Source organism: Oreochromis niloticus, linkage group LG20 (assembly GCF_001858045.2).
Source record: "Oreochromis niloticus isolate F11D_XX linkage group LG20, O_niloticus_UMD_NMBU, whole genome shotgun sequence".
Taxonomy (NCBI): Eukaryota; Metazoa; Chordata; class Actinopteri; order Cichliformes; family Cichlidae; genus Oreochromis; species Oreochromis niloticus.
The window spans coordinates 14,727,697-14,751,507 of NC_031984.2; the positions used below are offsets into that span (position 1 = coordinate 14,727,697).

At 41.1% G+C, this 23,811-nt stretch overlaps 3 protein-coding genes across 4 annotated transcripts; 2 read left to right on the forward strand and 1 right to left on the reverse strand.

Moving 5' to 3' along the window:
• The first annotated feature begins 238 nt into the window (after positions 1-238).
• LOC100690974 (glutamine-rich protein 1) lies at positions 239-10,811 on the forward strand. The gene is made up of 12 exons (XM_005448735.4): positions 239-488; positions 2,071-2,346; positions 2,912-3,007; positions 3,094-3,234; positions 3,322-4,089; positions 4,194-4,371; positions 4,487-4,641; positions 4,755-4,869; positions 7,400-7,508; positions 7,731-7,879; positions 7,979-8,069; positions 9,608-10,811. The coding sequence occupies exons 2-12, from the start codon at positions 2,092-2,094 to the stop codon at positions 9,792-9,794; spliced, it is 2,244 nt and encodes a 747-aa protein (XP_005448792.1). The 5' UTR covers positions 239-488; positions 2,071-2,091; the 3' UTR covers positions 9,795-10,811.
• A 136-nt stretch (positions 10,812-10,947) lies between these two features.
• LOC100695715 (receptor-type tyrosine-protein phosphatase V) lies at positions 10,948-15,237 on the reverse strand. Of its 2 annotated transcripts, none has more exons than XM_005448733.4 (11): positions 14,990-15,237; positions 14,534-14,612; positions 14,096-14,195; positions 13,922-14,012; positions 13,755-13,831; positions 13,532-13,666; positions 12,579-12,701; positions 12,296-12,456; positions 12,045-12,180; positions 11,666-11,727; positions 10,948-11,567 (listed from the first exon to the last, which is right to left on the reverse strand). In XM_005448733.4, the coding sequence occupies exons 2-11, from the start codon at positions 14,536-14,538 to the stop codon at positions 11,333-11,335; spliced, it is 1,125 nt and encodes a 374-aa protein (XP_005448790.1). In that variant the 5' UTR covers positions 14,539-14,612; positions 14,990-15,237; the 3' UTR covers positions 10,948-11,332. The 2 variants fall into 2 exon arrangements, with proteins under 2 accessions (XP_005448790.1, XP_003438901.2); XM_003438853.5 differs by lacking the exon at positions 14,990-15,237 and adding an exon at positions 14,748-14,976.
• A 1,285-nt stretch (positions 15,238-16,522) lies between these two features.
• On the forward strand, positions 16,523-23,193 carry LOC100695980 (periphilin-1). The gene is made up of 7 exons (XM_005448736.4): positions 16,523-16,920; positions 17,738-17,821; positions 17,917-18,020; positions 18,119-18,342; positions 20,078-20,136; positions 21,782-21,925; positions 22,691-23,193. Exons 1-7 carry the CDS (start codon positions 16,882-16,884, stop codon positions 22,871-22,873), a joined length of 837 nt encoding a protein of 278 aa, XP_005448793.1. The 5' UTR covers positions 16,523-16,881; the 3' UTR covers positions 22,874-23,193.
• Positions 23,194-23,811: the final 618 nt, after the last annotated feature.

The following is a 23,811-nucleotide window of genomic DNA, read 5'->3' on the forward strand; positions in this document are numbered from 1 at the left end:
CCTCAGCTGCCCAGAGCCCTCTAAACACCACCCAGGTATTCAGCACATCTCCGTGGGACTACCTTAAAAGATTCAGAAGCCAGTGAACCACTAGGAGCGTTTGTCTGGTATAACTGCGTTTTAAGGTGGACTGGCATCTACTTGATCTTGCCAGCTACTTCCACTGTGTGTGTCGCCTTTAACAGAGAACCCTGGAAGTGTCAGTTACCGCGATATCTTCTAGAGGAGATATCGCGATAGCACGACCGAGTTGCAACTCGTTTGCTTATTGGTCTGAGGGTACTGTTGTAAGATGGCGCCCAACGAAATATGAGTGGTCTAGAGAAAGAAAAACTGCAGCTAACCATCTAACGAAAACCGAGGGAAAATAAAGAATAACCCAGCCACAGAAAACACCGAAATCGCTTCGCTTTCCTGCTTGTTGTAAGAGGAGTGGCGTCTCGAGGGCAGAGAAGCGGCTCAGACCTCGGCCCGGTTGAGGAAGAGAGGTAGCTAACGCGCCCGCTAACGTTAGCCTGCTAGCTTCGGAGAAAACAGAAAAAATGTAGTCGGTGTAACGTTACCGATGCAAGAGAGCTAGCCGAGCTGCCGCTGTTTCCTATTTAGGTGTCACCTGCGTGGATGCCGACGTGTGCCTGTTTGTGTGCACGGTGGCGTTTATACGCGTTTCCAGACACAGCTGTGACTGCATCTGATTTGCAAACAACACGCGGCTAGTTAGCAGTGCACCTGGCTAACCTAGCGCCTTGTGTAATCAGCTGTTAGATTGGCTGCTTTCAAGATATCGACTCATACGTTTAATAATAACACAGTTACTGTTTAAAACTTGCACCTTTTCCGTATGCAGCGCTTTCCATCGGTGGCTTGAATGCTGCATCAGATTTGGAAAGTGACCGCGCTTTTGTCCCAGCTCGTTTTCACTCAGTCAGAATTAACCCTTTCCTATTACTATCGCTGTGCGCTGCAGCTGGACAGTGAGCCTTAGGTCAGTTTGTAAACACTAGTGAAACCGATGCCAGCGCAGCGATTATCATCTTCTGTATTTAATGCATTTGAAAAATGAACAGAGAAGTGTATTGTACCGATTTTAAGATCAAGGGTAAGGTGCACAGCTGTAGAAACATAAAAGGGATAAACATGATAGGCCGTACTTTGAAGATACGGGAAAGAGTTGTTGAAGCTATGGTAAAGAGAGGGACCATCGGTGAGCAGCTCTATGACTTCATCCCACGAAAGAGCGCTATAGGATGTTTATTTTGAAGGTGTTGATGAAGACGTAATAGAGACGGTTTGCACTGGTGATGGACAGGCTGACAGATGAGGTCAGGCAAGAGTCTCCGTGCACTGTGATAGCAGACGACATTTTGATCTGTAGTGAGAGTAGGAAACAGGTGGAGGTATGTTCTGGAGAGAAGAGGAATGAAAGGCAGTTCAAGGAAGATGGACTACATATCTGTGAATGAGGGGGAGACGTATGAAAAGATGAAGCTGCAAGGAGGAGATGCAGTAAAGCTGGAAAGGTTTAAATACCTGTGGTGTACCATCCAAAGCAAGGGACAGTGCACAAAAGAAATGAAGAAGAGAGCGCAGAGAGCAGCAGATTTATGATGGAAGGAAGAGTGAAAGAGAAGAATTACAAGATGGCAGTGAGACCTGCTATGATATATGGTTTGGAGACACTGGCTCTGAAGGACTGGATCAGATGAGCAATTCAAGAGGCAAAGTTGGAGAGGTGATGGGGAGATGGTTTGGACATGTGCAGAGGAGGAATAGTTGGTAGACAGGATAAAGGATAGTCAGTGTAGAGCTGCCAGACAGGAGGAAAAGAGGAGGACCATAGACAAGATTCATGGCTATAGTGAGGGAGAACATGTAGGGCATTGGTGTGGTGGAGGGGCATGCAAGGAACAGGGTTAGATCGAGAAAGATACTCTGCTGTGGCAACCCCAAAAGGGAGCAGCGGAAGCAAAGATGATCTTTAATACATCTGTATTGTCAAGCGTTGCTGAAATTACTGTTAATGGGCTTTGATTTAAAACAGTGCTAAGTTAAATTAACTTTTCTTCACAGGAGAGAAAACTGTCAGCAGCGATGAATAACTCACTGGATGGTACAGGCTCCTATGAGGAGCTAGTTAGGCAGAAAGCTCGTAGCATTCCTCAGCATCGCATGAAGGAGTTCCTGGAGTCCCTGGCCAGCAAAGGTCCAGACGCCCTCCAAGAGTTCAGCCAGCAAAGCGGAGACACTACAACCACCACAACTACTATGGTGTACCAGCAAGAGGCTAACTGCATCTACACAGACAGCACAGAGGTGGCAGGGTCATTGCTTGAGCTGGCATGTCCGGTAAATAACTACTCTAAATGATTAAAACCCAGTCTTTAAAACGATTGTTAGGTCTAATTGTTGAATGTTGCCATTGTGTTTCTTAAATTTGTACAGTCTTAGTTCAAGCAGTATTATCAAAGCTATTCCTTTGATCCTGAGCACCTCTAACCACTTTGTGTTGGGGGAGGTTTTATAGCAGATACATCCTATCTGGAAGATCTACTTCCTTTGATGTAAGCTTCCTGCGTTTACGACCCTTTGGTCAGCAGGAGGACACACACACACACACACACCTGCATGCATATACATACAGTGCCTTGTCTTTGTAACCAAAGGGGGTTGCGAGGGGAGGTGTTTTGTAAACTATTGTTTGAAGTTTGTCAATAAAAGCCAGCGAGAGGAGGCCCTCATCGAGGTCACTTCCATGCTGGACATAGACGAGGCCTCCCTTGCGCAAGTAATCGATCGATCGCTGACTGTCTTGTTTTCATTCATGATGAATAAGTCTCTAGAATTAGCGGGGTTTGTGGGAACAGACCCAACAACGATAAATAAATGAAGCTTGGACTGCCTTCTGATGCAGGTTCAGGTGCAGGTCCAGCCACAGCAGCAACAGATACAGGAGACCACATCTCAGCAGCAGCCTGTGCAACAGAATACAGAGCAACAGATAGTACAGGTCTGTATCTCTATTAGGTCTTTGTGCTGTGTATATCAATAAACCTTTTAATAATTAATTTTCGAACTGCTGGCTTTTATTTTCAGGTGCAGATCCAGGGTCAGCAGCAAGGTCAGATGCTGGGCCAGGTTCTTCAAGTGCCCTCTGGCTCTCATCAACAGCTACAAGGTGTGACTACTGCACAACTGATTCAGTCTGGGGAGCTTACAGAAGAGCAGCACCAACAAGTAAGTACAAAACAAATTCTCAGGATTGCAAATATTTAGTCAATCACTTTGAATTTAATATATGTTTCATCTTTACACTGGTATTAGCTGCAAGCGCAGTTGGTGGCAGCTGTTACAGGGGGACAGCAGATCCAAATTCAGACAGTGGGGGCCCTCTCTCCCACCCAGCAGCAAGACGGTGCAGAGAGGAGAGTAATGGGAACTACAGTTGCCACATCCCAGGGGGCAGGTGTCCTCCAGCCAGCTAAGAAGCGTAAAGTGGATATGCCCATAACTGTTTCCTATGCCCTACCTGCCCAGCAGGTAGCCACAGTCCTGGCTATCCCTCAGGCACAAGGTCAGCAGCAAAGTTATGTATCTCTGCGGCCAGACCTCCTAACTGTGGACAGCTCCCACCTTTACAGCGCCACAGGTACTATTACCAGTCCCACAGGGGAGACCTGGACCATCCCTGTGTATTCTGCACCTGCTGCATCTGGAGGTCGTGAGCAGGTAACGCATATTGCCATCCCCCAGGAGGCTTATGGAACAGTGCAGGTTGCGGGAACAAACACTACAACAATGCCAACACAAGTTACTATTGAAAATGACAAGCTGAAAATCCCTGCCAGCCAAAGCCAGACAGCACAGGCTGTTTCCAGCATAACAAGCTCTGGAGCAATGGGAAGCCAGGAAGAAGTGGTGCACACGCTGGCTGCAAACACACTGTTCCCTGCTCAGTTGATGAATGGAAACATCCACATCCCCGTGGCAGTACAGGGCTACTCAAATGCTACACAGTCCCTTATTTGGGACCCACAGCAGCAGGTGCTGCACACACAGGGGCTGACAGGACAGGACACACAGCAGCTACAGGTAATAACACAGGTATTCAGCTATGTTGATTTTCACTTTGAAATGTAGATATGGTAGTCCTCAGTGATTGAGATAACATTGTTTATGTGCTTATGCCTATGCAGGGTCAGACAGTCGTAGCAGAGGTAGATGGTCAAGGCCAGCAGCAAGTGCAGGTGCAGGAACTGCTGCTGCCTGCTACTTTGAAGCCAGAGGAGGGGCTGGAGGTGTGGCGGCTTTGGGCTCAGCGTAAAAATGCAGAATTGGACAAATCAGACAAAAATAAACTTGCGCCAATTGGCAGTAAGTGTGCATAGCCAATGATTATACATGATTTAAAATGTGTTGCCATTTCCTTTTCTTTCTTTCTTTTCTTTTTTTAAATTCCCAGTCACTTCTTTTGTTTTGTGTATTTTAGGACGGCAGGCACTGCGTTTTCAGGAGGATTTGGTGTCATGTGCAGTTGCTGAGCTCTGTATGGGTCTCTCTTTGATGACAACAGAGGCCCGGGGCTTGGAAGGGGAGAGTTATGAGGCTGATGTTCTTTACTATGTTTTTCTGTGCATACAAAAAGTAAGTTCACTGTGCAGGCATGCCCCTTATCTTCATGTCTTCACCCGTTAAATATTTGTTGATCTTTATCTGGTGTGTTAATACAATTGACTCCTTCTTTTTTCTTCTTACAGTATATGTTTGATAATGGTCGTGTGGATGACATTTTCTCAGATCAGTACTACACCCGCTTTGCTCAGAGTCTACACCAGATCCTGGAGCCTTGGAGGCCATCTGTCCATCCACTAGGTGAGAGCAGCACGTGTTTACCAAAGCTCAGCTGTTTTCACACATGAACTCAGGATGGTGTCAGAGAATCAGCCTGGGATAATATACAAAGTTGCTATATCTCACTGGTAGCACAGCAGAAGATAATGTGCTTCAGATACATTCTCACTATTGGAATCCTCTGTTTGGATTAGGTGAAAGAGCTTTCTGGATAGAACGTGCATGAGTCAGTGCACAGTGCCTCCTTGGCTTGGTGTAAATTTTCCAGACAATTACTTGTGCTTTTCTCACATGGGTGCAATTGGACATTACACAGACTTTGCACTAATGAGGTGGTGGTGTAAAGACAGCTTAATGTCTCATCTGACATTTGCATTTTTTCTGTTGGGTAATGTCTAGAAAAGCTCAGTGTAGTGCAAACAGTTCTAGTGTGTCTGTATTTACTTAGGCTCAGTGAGCTGCCAGGCTTGCAGCACACTGGCAGAAACCCTGAACTAGAGCTTGACTGATACCGGATCTTTTAAGACTGATACCCCTATCTATCAGCCGATATTTTTTTTTTCCATTAAGATACAGAAAACATAAACATATTTCCCAAATAGTTGTTATGTGCAGTTACTTAAGAGTCTTTACTAAGATAAGATCACAGTGCAGTTTAAAAATAAGCTTGCTTAACTTCGTCACGGGACTAGTCATTTAGGCTCTGATCAATACATTAAGATCAGCTGGTTGTTGTTTGCAGTGTTCCAAGTATATTTTTCTAACAGGGCAAATTTCAGAGTGCCCTCTGGTGGATAAACTATGCAACATAAACACACAGCATTTTCTTCATATCTCTTCTTTACATTTTTCATTTTTATTTATTGGTTGTTATAAATGCTGATAGTGATATATTAACAACTAGCAAAAATCAACAGATATTTCATTCAGGCTCTGACCTGAACTACACATTAATTTAACTGCTGCTGTGGTCATGTTAAGAGCAGAATGTAATATACCTAACAAGATGTTCTACATACAGCTGCTTGTTATTTTAAAAGTCTGATCTCTGTTCTGTTTATTGTTACAACATTCTAATCCATAGTTTTCATGTGACGTCAGAGCTACTAGGACAAGCCCACCTGGCAGGCAAAGTGGTCCTTTGCGGTCCTTTGACCTCTTCTGTGTGACTTTGGGCTATCGGATGCATTAGGCAACATTTGTTTATACCTGCCAGAATGGTGTAGAGTATGGCAGGTCAAATTGCACCAATCCCTGCTTCTCCACAGCAGCCCAGGCTGTCAGTGGTGGCTCATGTAAACTGTAGCAATGATTTACCTGACGTTGGAAAAACACTCAGTCAGCTTTACTGTTATGACACGACATTAATGTGACAAATTAATCCTACTGTAACTTTTCTGGCCCTACACTGTAAAAGTCCAACTCAACAAAATGTAAGATTTATGTGTTGTAGTTTTTTGGGGGGTGTTTTAAGCTAGCTATGTAGCGCTTACCTTTGCTTTAACTCTGAAAAATTTCTTGTTCTTCACCTCTCACATGACAGAATTATTTACCCATCCAGATCGAAAATACATGTAGATGTACACACTTTGAAAGCCTTTATCCTGGTGATAGATTCTTTACAAGTAGATGTCAACAAACTGGAGCTCTGTGAGAGATGTCGCCACTTTTATGGACTTAAATAAACCTGCCAGAGCAGAATATGGATCACAAGTCCATAAAATTGTCATAAGTAGTCTTGGCTTGAGATGAGTGAAAAAACCTCTTGCCCTGCAGTACTGCCAACTGTCCACTATTGGCCGTCACAATGAAGTCATGTTTGCCCACCAGAGTAGTGAATTGGTCATTTGATTGAAAACTATGGATCGGATATAATGAAGTGATGGTATTTTAAATCAAAGTCAGCTTCACTGGAACATCATATTGTTATGCATTATGATGTTATACATTACAATTTTTAAATGTATAAGAGAAATGTGACATGGTGACCTTGGGTCACATAGTAAGATGATGAATGAGTTATGTGGATTGCATAGATTTTTTTGCTACAGGTTTGAGCATCAATTTCAAGTATTTATAGCTTCTTTTCTGGAAAAGTCATATTTGAAGCTTTGTCGTGTGTCATGGCTTCAACTTCGTGTTTTGTCAGAATCAGTTTTATTGACCAAATGTTAGTCTGCTGAAAAATCTCAATTCAGTTCCTTTTGAACTCTTAATCGAAGGTAGATTTAAATTCTGATCAGATGTCAGTGTGATTTGTAACTTGACTGATTGGCAAAGCATGTAAGTGCAAGGTGGTAATTCAGTTTATTTTTTAAGTTCCAGATCTCCAACTTTGGAGCGGTTAGCGTTAATAAATACTACGTTTAGGTTTCTTTCTAACTGTTGATTTGGGGTTTGTTTCTTAGATCCTTAAACTTTCTAATTGCAGTTACCATAAAGTTTTGTTTGTGGTGGTTATAAGGCAATGAAGCACTTTTTTTTTTTTTTTTTTTTTTTTACAGAGAGACCACACACATCCTCTAATGTGTTCTTTACCCTCTCCTGACAGGTTATGTTATTCCCAGTCATGTGACAGAGGAGATGCTGTGGGAATGTAAACAGCTAGGAGCTCATTCTCCCTCGACACTGCTAACAACTTTAATGTTCTTCAATACCAAGTGAGTACCAAATGAGGTCCTCTTAAGTGTAATGCTTACTGGAGTAACTTTGTGGTTGTCCCATGCTTTAATGGCCACGATAAACCCCTCTAAATAAAAGATACTCTTCATCTACAGCACAAATAACTCTTAACCTACAGAGCTACAAAATACTAAATGAGATTCTGCACCCTGTATTGGTTTCATGGTTGCTTGCATTTCCTTTTTTTTGTGTTTTTACAGGTATTTTCACCTGAAAACAGTGGATCAGCATCTAAAAGTCGCCTTTTCAAAGGTGCTCAGGCACACCCGAAAGAGTCCCAACAATCCTAAAGATAAGAGCACCAGCATTAGATACCTAAAGTCGACAGAAAGGTTCATAGGGCAGAAAGGTAAGAGCATGCTGGGACTGCATTTGTGCTGCATTTCACAGGAAACCTTGATTCTAAGGACAAACTAATGGAGACTGTATGAACACTTTGTTTTTTCAGTGACAGATGATATGTACTCAGAGCAGCTTGAGGACCCTGAGAACCCACTGCGGTGCCCCATCAAACTCTATGATTTCTACCTCTTCAAATGGTAAATACAAAACACTATGAAGGACACTAAGGGGAATTGGTGAATGAGATATTAAGAAGTGTAAAATGAGATAATCTATGCAACCAGTAAAAAGTAAATAAATTTTAAATGCCTTTTTCCACAACAACACAGTGCTTTTCATGCTTTTTCACTCTGGCCGTGGTTAGTGGTTGCCTCCTTTAAATAAAACTGCATTTCTGTTAATCACATGGGAAGCGGAGTATATAGAGCAGTTTGTGCTGAGGTGCTTAAAGGTGTGAGAACACTGTTGCTAGGCAACTGACAAAGAATATATATGCTATATAACTTTTCCCTTGCTCTTATCTCCAAAAGGTGACTCATTTTTTTGTTTCCTACTTTTGAGCATTTCCAGTGATAAAATCTACAAATGTTTGGCTTTGGTTGGCATTACATTGTAGTGGCACTACATTGTTAATAAATGTTATGTTATTAATATTACATTCATAAGTGACTTTGGTACCTTTTATTTCAGGAAATGGTGAAAATTTTTGGATTCAAGGGGCTATATTGACATTGTCTTTTTTGTATTCATGGACATTGAAAACTTGCAATTGTGTGATCCCAAACTGTGCTCTGTAATCAGTATGTGTTCCATAATTCACAAGATTAATGCCTGGATTTCAAACTGACCCCACACCGAGCATAAACACCAGGGGATTTTTTTGTTTTTAATGTGCATTTGCCAAAGGTCCTTTTACTCACATGACACAACCTGTAGCTATTCCTTGTTATTAGCTGCTGTTCCTCATATATAACAAGCCCAGATTAGTCAGTACAACTATAAATAAATGTTTAAAAATGCAAATGTGGTTAATTAAAATCACATTTACCTCTTCGTCTGATATCTTTTAGTTGATGAGCTTATGCGATGGCGAGGAATCTGTCTACTCCTGCTCCTACAGGAGCTGCTCGTTGTACAGCACTGATGGATTTTAGTGAAACAAAATTAATACATCCTGGATATGACTGTTGTGCTAGACTCCTTAACTACTCTGGGCTTTTAATTGTTATTAGTCAATGCAGTACAGCCAACCAATGACAACAAAACTTATTTTTCTTTCTGTACTTCACATATTCATGAGAATTGTGATCAGATCATGAGCCAGATGAGCTACTGACATTCTGGTTCCTCTTTAAAGTTCACCAGAGAAGCGAGAGTACACCTGTGCCACTCCACTGTTCTGATTGTGACACAGTGTGTTACACTTGGTTAATTTAGCTCTTTCAACCAAGTAGTATTTGACATATTACTGAATTTAAGATTGTGGACATGTTGTGTACTGTTTTGAGCACATAAGGTAGCACTCTTGACAAGTTGAATCTTACCTGCTGTCCTTTTAAAAGGTAAAAATCTGTCGTGAAAGGAGTCCTCACCACTGAACCTTTTGCCTCTGTTCCCACACAGAAAAGAATTATATGCAGTTTTTTTGTAAGGGGGGGGATAAAACTAAACTTTGATTTGTTATGTGAAGCATTTCCTGAAAATATCCTCACCATGTCTTCTTTGTCTCTTTCAGTCCACAGAGTGCTAAAGGTCGCAATGACACCTTCTACCTGACACCTGAGCCCGTGGTGGCTCCAAATAGCCCCATCTGGTACTCAACTCAGCCAATCCCAAAAGAACAGCTGGAACAGATGCTCGCCCGCATCCTTGTTGTTCGCGAAATCCAGGAAGCCATTAACATGTCCGAGAACGTGCACTAGTTGGACTGAAGGAGAATGAAAAACGAACTCAGCTCTTCTTTCTTCACCAAGCCTTTGATTGCTCATTATGAGTAGTTTTCTATACTCTCACACCCTCCTGTGGTCTTTAAGGGTGGCATGTATTGTATGTGTTTATTTTCACTATGTGTCAGCATATCTCACACATACGGACTGTAAATACACGTACAACCAATAGATTGTTTGTCTTACTGAGGCAATCACTTTTTTTGTTTTGGCCAAAGGATTTAGTATCTAATCTTTTTATTGGACCTGAACTCTAATTTAAGTGTTATTTTTAACTGTTGGTTCTCTTTACCAACAGTCTGGAACAGCTCTATAATAATTTTCTTTCCTGTTTTGTTTTAATCTGTAATATATTTCGTATATATTTTCACTGGGGTTGGTCTGCGCTATGCTGCTTTTCTTAGACATCTCTTTTTGTCGCTTTAGTTTTCCTCTTTTGCCTTGGTCACTGTTAAGTGTCACAGTGAATACCTCAGTGGTATTAAAACTGCATTAAGTAGCCAAACGTAGGCTAAGAGCTCATTTTCAAGTTGTGGGAGTTCTTTCTTTGTGTTTTACTCTTGCCTGTCTGGAACTGAGTTTTAATGTAAACACTCTGAATTGGGAGGTGACTTACATTGTTTGCTTAAACTGCAGCACCACCTGTCGGACTCGCTCAGCAGCATCAAATAAGAGGACTTTAATCGGCTCCGGTTTTGATTGCAACAATGGGTCACTGCTCGGCTCGCATTTGCCACACTTTGGAGGTGTGGCTTTGGATGCTGACTGTGCTGGACCTTCTTTTCTCCCCAAAATTCACCTGATGAGGCATCTGTTGTATTATACGTGTCTATTACAGGAGAAGTGAAAGACTCTAAAAAAAAAAAGTGGGTTAGCCCTTAATGTTCTATAATGTACAAAACTCATGGCTCCTTCATGTACTGTAATGGGTTCATCTAAGGAGAATGGCAGTGCCTGTGTGTTTTTTGAAACATGACCTTTTTTGTACAGCCACTATAACCATGTGTCTGCCTTTCTAGCCAGTCCAGTATGAAGTCTGCACATGCATCTTTAAGTACCGATAGCCTGCATTGTGTGATTATAAGATGATGCACAATGATTTTTCAGGAAAAAAAGATTTGAATAAAAGTCATCTTACAATGGCACTTTATCAGTAGTCACAATAAAAATTAAAACATTTTTTTAAAATGAGATAGACGGACACGCTGTGTTAACAAGAAATATTTTGTCAGTAACAAGAAGTATGTGCCAGTATATACAGGTACCAGCCTCAATATTTTTTGCCAGGATAGGTAGGGTAACAGGTTTGACCTGGTTTCTTTTTCCTTGAATTCATTCTCTTCTAATGACGATACAAGCTGCTCTTTCTTTTATCTGCATGTTGTCAGGCCAGTTTTCTGCCTGCAGGGCCCGACCGCATACAGTATACACTTCATATCCTTCTGTCTGAACTAATGGCAAAAATTTTTTTATACAGTCTTTGTTCACATGTATAAATCCTCCAGCATGTCTGTTCAGTTGAAGTGTGTGGCTGGATTCAGCAGTGAAGAGGAAGGAATTAATCTCCTCAGTAGGTTGCCCGGATTTAAAATCTGCTGCATTGTGTTCTGTGGTGGGTCAGCTGCAGGTTTCTGTCTGTGTTGGTGATGGCGGCTCCTCCCCGATCGCGCTCTCCGTGCTGAGGAGCTCTGAGGCCGATCATGGATGGAGTTGTTGGTGTTTAAACTGACTCTCTGGATCTGTGAGCTCCTGTGAATGGCAAGTCCCCAATTAGAAGTCGTAATACCATACAGAGACAGATGAGACACTTCCAGCGAGGTGTGTGCTGGTGGTCACTGTATTCTCACCATGCTGAGGTTCCTCCACTGAGCCAGTGTAACAGACACTGATGAACAAACACGTACTGCTCCTGAATAGAAACAAGACAATGGGAAAGTTATGTGGATGCTCATCCTTATGTTTGGCATGACCCAAAAGTGCATTAGATTTCTTATGTTTGATGACCTTGTACGGGTAAGCAGATGTGGGGCGAACAAATAGACTCAGGTTAGCTGCAGTTTGGCTGTACTTGTACTTGAGTATTTCCATTTCACTTTATATTTTAACCACATTGGAATCCAAAGCCAGACATTCATCAATTTAATCTGGTGTATCTTTCATTTTCAGATCAAGATCTAAAATACAAAATATCTGATCAGTTTATAAAATATGAAAGGAAGGACTGACCAGAGTCTGGACCATCCACATTCGATGCAGACGAAGGTCCTGCACAGCAGCCTTGATATCAGGCCGGATACCCCTCGCACACAGTTGTTGCAGCCAGAGCAGTGTTACAAATGTTCCTGTCCGCCCAATACCTGCACTGAAATCACAAAAACAATTCACCATTTAACTGATAATTCATTCTAAACTACAGGAACAATACTGACAAAGACATGTTTCAGACAAGGCGATGGGATTAAAGTTAGAGGTCATACCTGCAGTGCACTACAGCTGGTCCCAGACGAGGAATGGCTTCCAAATGCTGCCGCACATGCTCAGTGAAGACGCAGAGAGAGGATTGGCTCTTAGGGATTCCCCTGTCAGGCCAGGAGGGGTAGTAATAGTGTGTGATTATCCTGTCTGTCGGACAGTCTCTCTGAAACACAAACACCATAAGGGTTTTTCTCTTTAATGGATTACAGGTATGGTCAGTGCACACAGAAGTACGCTGCAGCAGGTTAAAGAGGGCACAGAGCGTAATGAATGTCTTTCACTTACATGTCGGAGGTTAATGGTGGTGATAAAATAATCTGGCCCTTGTTTGCGAGTCACTGTTGTGACTTGGATGAGTCCATGGTAAACTGTCCCTGGGTCCAGTGGCCAGTACTTGTCACAGAAAACCTGCACACAAAGCATGAATTGATTAGAGCAAATGTCCTGATTATGTGTGGTAAGTGTATGTGAATCCTCTAGAATAAGCAGGTTTCCTGCATTAATTGATCAGCTCCAACCATCAGTCTAATTTTATTGATTGGACATCATATTATCGGCCATTAATGCCATTAATCCCGTGGTCCACATCCTTTTCCATTTACTGAATGTTTAATGTACTTTTAGCTAAAACAATGCACTGATTTATATGTAAGTTTGGGTCATTCTTCTTTGCAACACAGGTAAAAGTCTGAGCACATTTAAAAAAATACATAGATAAACATTAATCAATGTAATTTTAAAGTTATACTTAGTTTATTTTCACTTTATTTTAATTAAATTAATTAATTTTAATTTAATTAATGAATTAATTGGCATACACCACCGAATGTCAGAAATAATAAATTGCCTACATATTAATTCATCTTTTAAGTCATTATATAACATTTATTTATTTATTTATTCAAAAAAGTGCAGGGAATGAAATTATAAAACACTTTAAGATGTGGGTTGACAAAACTTTTTTTGTGTTTTCTAGAGTCTTTGATGACTCTCCTGATGTCACAATGACATAAAACACTAAGGTTTCTGTCTCTAAGGTCACCTGACTTCTTTCTTTGCCCCCAGCAGAAAACCTTGGTTTTAGTCATCTGTTCAATGACCTTGGCTTTTGTTATTTATGGAGAAGTCTCAAATCAGGGTAGCTGTTTGGGTTTGTTTGTTTGTTTTTGAAGTTCTAATGTAACAATAAAAGCTTCACGCACACACAAAAACACACAAAATGAGTAAGTGTCTCTCACTATGTCCTTGTGTTTCAGAGCTGTCACCATGACAACAATCCTGACGTTTTGCTCCCACACCATCCTCCAGAAGTCAGCTATGGTGTTGGGCAAAGGACCCTGGGTGCAAATGAAGTCTCTTTCTGATCCTCCTCCCTGAATGCAGGCACACATTTAACAACAGGTGCGGACAGATGTAGGTAGGAAGAAGTGTTTGAAGTTGAGGAAGTGAATGAGATCTTACAGGCACAAAGTTTGCATTGATGTAGTCGGTGTGTGGATAGGAGTTTTGAACAGAGAGCCTGACCCGACAGTGATCATCTACAACCAGATGTGGAAAAACAGACAAAAGTTTAAAATGTTGCTACACATACTTGCTATTCTTTCTATTATAAGAGGCATTGCACTTACACGGTAAAATGGATGGGTATCTGTTCTTTTCCCTGTTGACCTCAGAGTCCCCCGCCCTGGTGGGGAGCTCTTTTCCAACTTCATTGAGCTCCTGCATGGACCCACAGACATTAACATGCATGAAAGCACAATCATAAATCTGTTTGTATTTCAAGCTTTAAACTTAAGACTTACCTTAAACTCCTCTTTAAAGCCTCTGTAGTTATTAGCAGTCAATGCTTGGCACTGCAAATTAAACTCCTGCAAAATCTGCGCTCTTGGGAAAGTTTGCACCCTGTGAAAGACAACTGGATTTTAAAAAATGAAAAAAACTAAAAATAAGTTATTACTGTGCAGTTAACAGTTAACCTTTCTTTTTTTGTCATTGTCATATAGTCATGATAGAACAGCTGACCAGCTGTTGTAAACATTAACATGTGAGGAAAATGCTCCTTGTAAACATACTTTATTAAAATTCACAATGTACAGCTTCTTTAAAATGTCACAGATAGGAGTGGAATCTAGTATTTTTCTTTTTTGCCATGTATTAGATTAGAAAAATGTACAACATTGTCAAGTATAGTCTCTCAGCTGATATTCTAACGATACTATAAGCACTCTTTATATCCTTACCTCATGTCTTTTCAGGAAATCCCACACTTTAAAAAGAAACTTGAGCGTCAATGTCACCAAGATGTCTCTACTTTTGATCCTGTAATAGACACCAAAGGAAAAAGAAACAAGATAAATTGAAACCAGGGAATTGTAAAAACTGAAAGCGGTCAACACTGTGTTTACCCTTTGTTTCCCCCCTTCCTCCCACCTCATCCGCTAAAACTAATTGTACCTTCGCAAGATAGACAGCTGACACCAGGAAACAGTTTTCCTGCCTCTCTTCCCATTGCCACAAGACAAAAGGTCGTGCTGGCGTGTCGAGCACAGCCCAGCATTCACACTGAACAATTAGTATTACTCACCTGACAAGAAGAAAAACCTGCTCCAACAAGTTGTCAACCCCAAACATCCAACAGCAGAAGCACGAAACACAGTCCCAGAAGCTTTAGCTCCGTGTGTTTTTTTCAGGCTTACCTTTGTAAATGGGCCTCGGATAAATGTTTTAAGTCTGCCACGGTCCGCTGAAGAAAAAGAGTAAAATACTACAGTTCTCCAAGGCATCTTAAAGGTGTCTGCTTTTAATTATGTTCCCTCTGTCCGTCTCGCTCCCTCTTTCTCTTCAGGCAGGAAGAAGTGTGATGGGTGGGGACAGTGGGTGGAGAGAGGAACACTAAATTTCAGAGGAAGGATGTCAGTATACCACAGCTGTTCTTTGAATACATATTAAAATTCCTTGTACCTGAAAGACAAAATGTTCTAAACGTAATCTCCTTAGTACAAATCAACAGCAGATAGGTAGGTAGGTAGGTAGGTAGGTAGGTAGGTAGGTAGGAAGATAAGTAGGTAGGTAGGTAGATAGGGAGTTTCCAGTGCAAGCTTGAAATATGAAGTGTAAAATTTAGTAGGCTAACTTGTAGAACGTCAGCAATAATCTCAGTCAGATTTTACCTGACGCTGCTTATGAGACTTACATTTCAGTTTATCACTATTTCTGGTATATCTTGGCTGGCTTATTTCAAACATCCTACTTGTGTTCTGTAGTTCAAATGCTTATCCCATTACCCAGTCTGTCCTAAGCTTAAGGTCGTGAACTGCTATGCTGATTTTGAGTACATTGTTCACTCTCTGAGTGCAAAGGGCTCCGAGGTAGCAAAATAGCCTCAAACTATGATGTTCCCTCAGTCATGCTTCACTGCTGGGAGAAGGGTTAGGTGCTGATCTGTGAACATGTGTCTGTTTTACTCCAAACACAGTGCTGTGCATGGCTCATCGTTCTGTCCACACTTTCCCAGAAGGGTTGCAGATCATCCAGATGATCTTTTGCAAAACTGGGATAATGATTTATTTTTTCTTTTCGAGCAGAGTGGTTTCCTTTGCAGCGTCCTTCCATTACCACCATTCTTTATTTGTGTTTTTATGGTGAACACTAAACAAAGAGTTCAGCAATTTGCTCAGATGGACTCGTGACTTGTTGACGGTGTATACTGCCTCTTGCATTATGACACCCAGCATAGGCTCTACCTGCACTGCAAGGATTATTTTTCTAAGTGTGATCTTTGCAGAATATCCACACAAAGGTAGAGGAGCAACATTCCTGAAGTTCCTTCATTTGTAGCCAGTTTGTCTTTTTGTGGACTTATGAACAGCTGCGCCTTTAGAAATGCAGCTGCAGCTTTTTCCAGCTTTGTGCATGTAGAACTGCACAAAACTGGAAAAAAAAGCTGCAGCTTTTACTTATACTTCTTCATTCCACACATCAAATTTCATTTTCATTACTTTGAAAAAGTTAGTACAGATGTTAACAACCCCTAAAAACAGTGAGGCAAGAAATGGTTACTGTTACTGACTTTTTTTTTTCATTACAACTATTTGTGTGTCAGACCACACCTTATCATTTATCAGTTTGTAAATCCTGATAATCTAAAGGGTTCAGAGTGGTTCACATGCAGATAGTACATGGACTGCGCCTGCGTGGTTTCAGAAGAAACGCCCGATTTTCTTTCTCTTTTTTTTCTTCTGTTTTTGATAAGCCTGTGCGACCGCAGGCTCAACCTGATTGGGTCATTTTACAAAAAGGAAGTGAAAACATGTTGCGCTTTTTCGAGCACGATGAACTATAGCCACGCAGGATATTTGTGGACAATGTGAAATAAGTAACAGTAACTGCACGCTAAACCCTTTTTACCAGCTGCAGGCCAGCTCTTACAGCGTGCGAGAGCTGGAAATGCAAAAGGTTCACTTTACAGATGGACACTCGGGATTAATTTGAGAGCTCAGACGCCGCTTCCTGGTTTGTTGGACTCAAAGAGAAATAAAAGTCCGCGTGTCATTCATAAAGATAAGCCAGACTCTGCAGAGGGGCAGAAATGGATCAAGCACGACCCCAAACCACACAGGAAAGCAAGGTAAAAGAATCAAACGTGCAAAACCCCTCGGAGTTACAAAGCTGTCAAAATGCACTTCTTGTGCGCATGCTTTGAGTGTCGTAGACTCGACTGACCTTTCTTTCTTTTTTTTATTTCCAATCATTTACAATGAGAATTAATGAATCAAATTGTCAGGAAATGACACAAACAATACTCCTGCGATATCTGAAAAACTCCAAATATAACAGGAAGGAAGACTCGTTTGTAAGCACAGGGGGCACTAATGGGTAGAATGCTTTGTCTATTTAAAATCTTGTTTATTTTCCAGAAAGTCAGTGATACCAATAAGCGTCAATATTTTATTTCACCTACAGGAGTCTCCCCCCCCCTTAAATGTGTTAAATGTTATGCTTTTTATTGAATGTGGTATAGCAAGGTTTTCCTGTCCTGATCCCAGAACTCCAAAAACGAAATCGAAAGTGTTCCGGATAGATCACATTGTGTTTAAAGCTCCGCGTGGAGATACTTAATCCATTACTATTACTTCTTCTTATTTCTTTGCAAACTCCTTTGACTTCTTCTTAGGGAGTCTCATAAGTACGTTTGTCGCTACTACTACTACTACTACTAATAATAATAATATTATAATCAACTTGTTTGTCCACTTAGAAAATGTAGTCAAGTCAATCTCATTTTAGTATATAGATTTAATTTTATTTAAAATGCTGTAAATATAAGAAGCTTGTCAAATATTTTGGAATTTATTATTTCCCAGACTGATTCATCTCTTATAGATTCATGTCCTACTTTTCTGTAACATCCTTATACCTGTGATTAACTGTGATGCTGTCTTCAGGGGTCAGTGTCACAGCGGTACAAGGAACACAGTGATGACTCCACTGACAAGAGGGCTGCCAACAACACTGTGTCTCCGGCTAAGGTACATCCTGTTTAATTAAAAAAAAAAAAAAACTTTATAGACTATTCTTGTAAAACACCAGATTGTGATGACTTGGGTAACCCCTGTCAATTCAGGATGAGAAGAGGGCGATCAGAAGAGTGCGAAGTCCATCCAGACCGAGGGCATGGTTGCCCACTTCTTACAAACCAAAGTTTGCAGGGCAGTTCTACAAGTCTCGGTAAGAATGCCTAGGTGGGAACTGGGAGTACTGATACCTAGCCTGAGAATAATTCTGACTGCTCTGACATCTTTTTTTTAACTCCCTAAATGATGCAGTTTTACAAGGGATGACCATGCATTCCACAAAGCCGGCTTTGGCACCCAGCGGCACCACCCCTTGAACCACCGGGCTTACGTCCACCGGAGAGATCACTTCCATTCTAAACTTCACCACATTCCACTGAGGGAAAGGGTCAGGCCGAAGGAGCGGGAGAAGGAGAAAGAGAAGTACGAGCAGAGAGAGAGCACCGAGGGAAGCTCCTCTCCAAAGCAAGAAAACAGTAAGTTCTACAGAAGAAGTCTGTGATAATACAGACGGTTGTAGCACACAAACACACTCCCTTTGTTTTATTTAAACATTTACACAGACATAAAAAGGTCATAAAAAATATATGTGAGGCCCATAAAGACATGTCTTAAAGACTTGGGTGTGGAACAAATTCGACTGTTATTAATAATTCAGCTTCCAATATTCTTCTTGCTTGATTTCCATATGATGGAAATCTTAAACAAAAGCATTTTTTTTAATATCTTCAAACTTTAGTTTGTGACTATCAGAAGGTGCGCATTAAAAAAACGCTGATGTTAAAATACAGTGCAAGCTATGAAAGTCTGAAGTCATTACTATTTAATGTCCAAACAATCACGTTTGAAATATTGTAAACCACATGGTGTTAAGCTGTATGGATTTAGTAGGAGATACTGTGGCTAATTGGGGCAAAATTATTGTAGTCAAGTGGAAAATCGCAGTAGTCGAGGAATATGACGTTCAGCAATCAGATATCTTTAGATGTCAGCATTCTTTATGGCCACGCCATTTATTTTCCGCACCGTCAGCGGGAGAACAGGCTCATTTGTACTTGTAAATAGTGGTCAGGCACATGGCAGAGCTAGAAAAACACCACCAACCACTCGATGAAACAAATAACCCACTGACACAACGAAAAATCAAGCGCTGTAAACATGAAAAAGATGTCACTGTCATTGCCTTCAACTCCTGGATTTCTTATCATGTTCACACGTAATCCAGTGTACTGCACAAGCTGTACATGTCCCTCTTTGCACTATAAAATAACCACTGGGTGGCAGTATAGGCAAGCAGAGGCAGACGCACATATTCAGAAGCACTTTGCATTACAAATATTTGGAGGGCATTTGCTCATTGTGTATCTGCTGGTTGGTAGGTAGTCACACTCTGGTAGCAACAAACCAACGTTACATAATCCTGATAACTAAGGAGCTTTTATTGGACTCAATAGATGGATTATGTCATAAAGCCTGCTGACAGTGTAACTGTGTGATTTAGTTAGTCAGATAGAACAGATAAATTACTTACTTCATCATTTTGTAAAATAGGAAGTAAACGGTAGAGGTTTAAAATATCTTGTGGTCATGTTCCACTCAGTTTTAAGACTAACTGTGAAGTCCACGTTTCCTGTTTTGTTGTTAGTATAAAGCGTTATGCTTTGTTTCTGTCTACTGTATGTTTTTATTTTGCACGCAGGCACTGTATCTGTGCGCACACTGCAGCACTGTGGAGGTGTGTGTTTGTGTATGTGTGAGTACTGAACAGGTTTTTTTTTTTTTTTTTTTGTTAGTGTGTGTGTGCGCGCGCCTGAGTGATGGTGCGATGATGGTGACTCATCGCTGATTTGTGTGTATATATGAGTGCGAGAGAGAGGAAAAAGAGAGGGAGCGACTAGCCAGCGGTATATAATGAGCCATGACAAAGCTATTGCCTCACATAGGGTTGCTGCAGCCAAACAATGCAGTCCAAAATCACATAAATGTCAGCAGATTCTGCCAAAACTTTCTCTGATTCCAGATCCTGATACTTAGAACAAAAAACCCAAAACAAAGCAGAAGAAGGCATAGGCATAGCGTAAATGACGACTAAAGGATAGGGTACTCTGGGAATAGGAATAAAAGGGGGCCCGATTTGGTATAAGATAGTGGACATACAATTTTTTCCCACTTCTGTTCTGTGTTGACCTCGTGTTTTCTCTGTTTTTTCAGCTACTAGACCTTTCTCTTCAAGGTCCTCCTCCAGCAGAGACAAGGACATGCAGTTCACCGTAAGTTCACCTGCAAGAACGGTGCTCTGCTTCCCAATTTTATTATGAGGTGTCAAAAAATACGCTAATATCGTTTCACCCATTCCTTGAAAATCACATCATTTTCTTCTATTATAACTGGCATAAATATTAGTGCAGTGTTGGGTGGCACAGTCAGAGTTATTGAAATCTGGTTTATGAGGGCTTTTCTTTTATATTTATATATATATATATATATATATATATATATATATATATATGACGACAGAGACTGGCATGAAAATGAATGTTTCATTAATAACTGCACTTACTTAATTTGTCTTTCTAAAGACAATTAATTAGCAACTGGACCAATAATGTGAAATAACTGTTGCTACCACGGTCTCAAATGTGAGAATATTACTTATACATTTAACTTTGTTATAAGTTTGGGGGTATTTTTGAGACAAAAGTTAGTATTTTAAAGTGTTTACTTGTGTTGTTTTACATTGTGAAGAGCTTGCTATTCAGTTTTTTTAAAGTTTTGTATGTCGATTGAGTTATTACAGTCAAAACTGGCAGCTCAGTTAATAATAATGATCTAAAAAAAGAATCAATAGATTAAGCCATAGTGTGAATCTTTGATTTCCTGTCATGTGTTTGTTGCAAATAAGGGCTTCCACTTGCAGCTCTTTTCATCATCATATTATCTGCACACCGTTTCCTCATTAATCTCCTGCTCTACAATGCCAGAAAGAGCAGAAAAATGCACATTTTCAAAGTAAAGAGCAAGATTTCCCCCTGCCCCTGTTTATCGATCAATTAAAGTAGTAACATGTGGGTGTCCAGGTAGATGGTGTGTTTGTTTGCTCATCCAACGTGAGCTCAGGGCGTAGACTCAAATGCAGAAAGCCCAGGTGCTGCAGAAAGGCCTGAAATCAAATAGTCGCATAAATCTCTTGGCTGACCTAAGCACAGCATGGAGCAGAGCAGCACATGATGAATCACAGCTGGTTGCTGCTGCAGTGAAGTTGAAGTGAAAAGGGAAGAGGTGGAAATGTTGGTGTTTATAGACCTGCAGTTTGGGGTCACCAATTTGTAAGACTTCCCGTTAGAGACTGTTGTTCTCTCTCTAGTGCAAGTTTCTTTTTAGATTCTTTTTTAAATTCATGTTAACAGCTAATTAAGTAAAAAGCCATATACACGTGTTATGATTGAGTTTCTATCATTATATTGTCATTTATTTATTTTTTGGGTTGGGTGGGGAAGAAGAGCTGGGCATCACTGGAGGGACCTTTTAAAGTGACATTTAAAGTTATTCAACAGTCACTTGAAGTTTTGCTCTTCACTGCATCTTTTCCTGCAGGTTGTTTAATTGCGAGTACAAGTGTGGCCATTACTGAACTGTACTTCTTTGTTGTGTATTTCTGCCCCTGAACTCAGTCAGAAGAGTTGACAAATGAAGAATTTGCTTGCCTCTGTGTTAAAAGTTAACATGTGGCGCTACGCTTTAGTTATCTACCGGTCATTACCAGCTCATTCATCATCATTGTTTGCTTCCATGTCATTGGCTAACTATCTGAATACTACAGCCCAACTGCTGCCTCTAACTTTCTTGTTTTTTTCCTTTGCTTTCTTTCTTTCTTTCTCCCTTTTTTTTTTTTTTTTTAAATTTCTGATTCGCCAGAGCAACAGGAATCAAAGCAGGGAGAGAGATCACAGGGGGACAAAAAGCAAAGAACGAAGCGGAGAGAGGGAGCTCCCTTCAACTGTGAGCCAGACGGCGGCACGAGACAGAGCCATCCAACAGAAGAGGAAAGAGATAGATGAGGTGGATGGGGTGTCATTACACTCACACACACATGCACATTCACACGCACATACACGTGTTGGGAGAAGGGGTAGCTATAAACAGAAAAGTAAAGATAAGAAAAGCTGGGATTAGCGCGAGAGTGACGGAGGGAAGATCTGAGGAAAGCGCCAGGAGACGTGAGACAAGGAAAAAAGATTTGTTTGTTGTAGTATAAACATTAGATTTGAAATGCAGAGCCAGAGGCAACATGAGTCTCATTACTGGCTTGTCTTTGCCAGGCCTGACAAAGAAGGTCTTATTCACTATTTTACATGATTGATGGTGTTATTCTTTCTTGTTATTCTTATTTTTATTTCTCTAATTGATCCTCAATGTAAAGTGAGGCCGGCTCACCTGTATCACAGGCAACGTGCTTTAATGCCGCCTTCACTGTGACAGACATCACATGAGGTTCTGCTTATCTGTGTTTGTGTGAGAGAGTGTACGTGTGCTTCCACCCACTTGACGGAAAAGATGGCCTCTTGCTTTTCATATCTCCATGGTTGCAGGATTATAGAGGCACTGCAAGAAAAAAACAGTCTGGCAACAGGTAGCTGATGCAAAAATGTCCACAGAACTCTGTACACACACGTGTGCGCACATATAAATTGTGAGCAGTCAGCGTGCGAGCATTTCGGTGGAATAATCCATTCAGTGTAATTGAAAGTGCACTCTTCCTTTCCTCCAACAATCCCACTTTCTCCCCATCTTTGTCCTAAAACCATGATTGCATTTGTCTTTCAGGTGTACTATCAGGAGTGTGAAATGTTTGGCTTTGTAGTAAAGATGCTGATTGAAAAGGATCCATCTCTGGAGCGTCCCATCCAGTCCTCTTTGCAGGAGAACCTCCGGGACATCGGCAAACGCTGCGTTGAAGCAATGGAGAAATTTATCGAGGACTACGACTCCAGGGAGCTGTCACGCTGATCAGACACGCCGTGCTGCCTGTGTTCTTAGTCTTTTAAAGTGCTGAGAACTTGATTTCATTTATTGCTGCTTTTGTTTTCTTATTTGTAATAATCTTGTGCATTCCTGTCTGCTTCTTGGATAATATTCCCCTTTGTCCACAGTGTAATTCTCAACACTGGACAGAGGGGAATTAATTATGCTTGTTATTTTGAAAATGTGCCGCTTATGATGACGATGCACTGGTTGTATTGCTTTAAAAGGTCTCATATAGACTGAAATATATTTTGACATAATTTATTTTTGCTTGCTTCAATAAACTTTGTTTACAGCATTTTAAACATTATGTGGTCCAAAAATATGTTCAGCGATGTGTTCATGGCTATATAGATGAATTCAGGTCACAGCAGGAAATACATTAATAGGTCAGTAGGTGACTAGGGCACACACTATTGTTTATGGTTTCAACACCTGTAGAATCTGTGATATTTGATATAGACCAGTGTTGCTCGTCTTACAGCCTGAATCACGCCCCCTCTGCCGACCATTTTCTAGTGTACTAAATTGTGTGAAGAGGTTCAAGCTATGGATGTGTGAAAAAGAAAATAGACCCTCATTCAGTTCTAAGGTTTTACATATCAGGACATAATTTAAAAAAAAAAAAGTGCCACCTAGTCCTTACCAGTTTCATAAATTATTTAAATTTATCCATCCATCCATCCATCCATCCATCCATTGATGCATTTTCTTCTGCTTATCTGGGGCTGGGTCACGGGGGCAGTAGCCCAAGCAGAGAAGCCCAGACCTCCCTCTCCCCAGCCACCTCCCGCTTGTCCGGGGGAACACCAAGGCGTTCCCAGGCCAGCCGAGAGATATAATCTCTCCAGCGTGTCCTGGGTCTGCCCCGGGGCCTCCTCCCGGTGTGACATGCCTGGAAAACCTCACCCAGGAGGCATCCT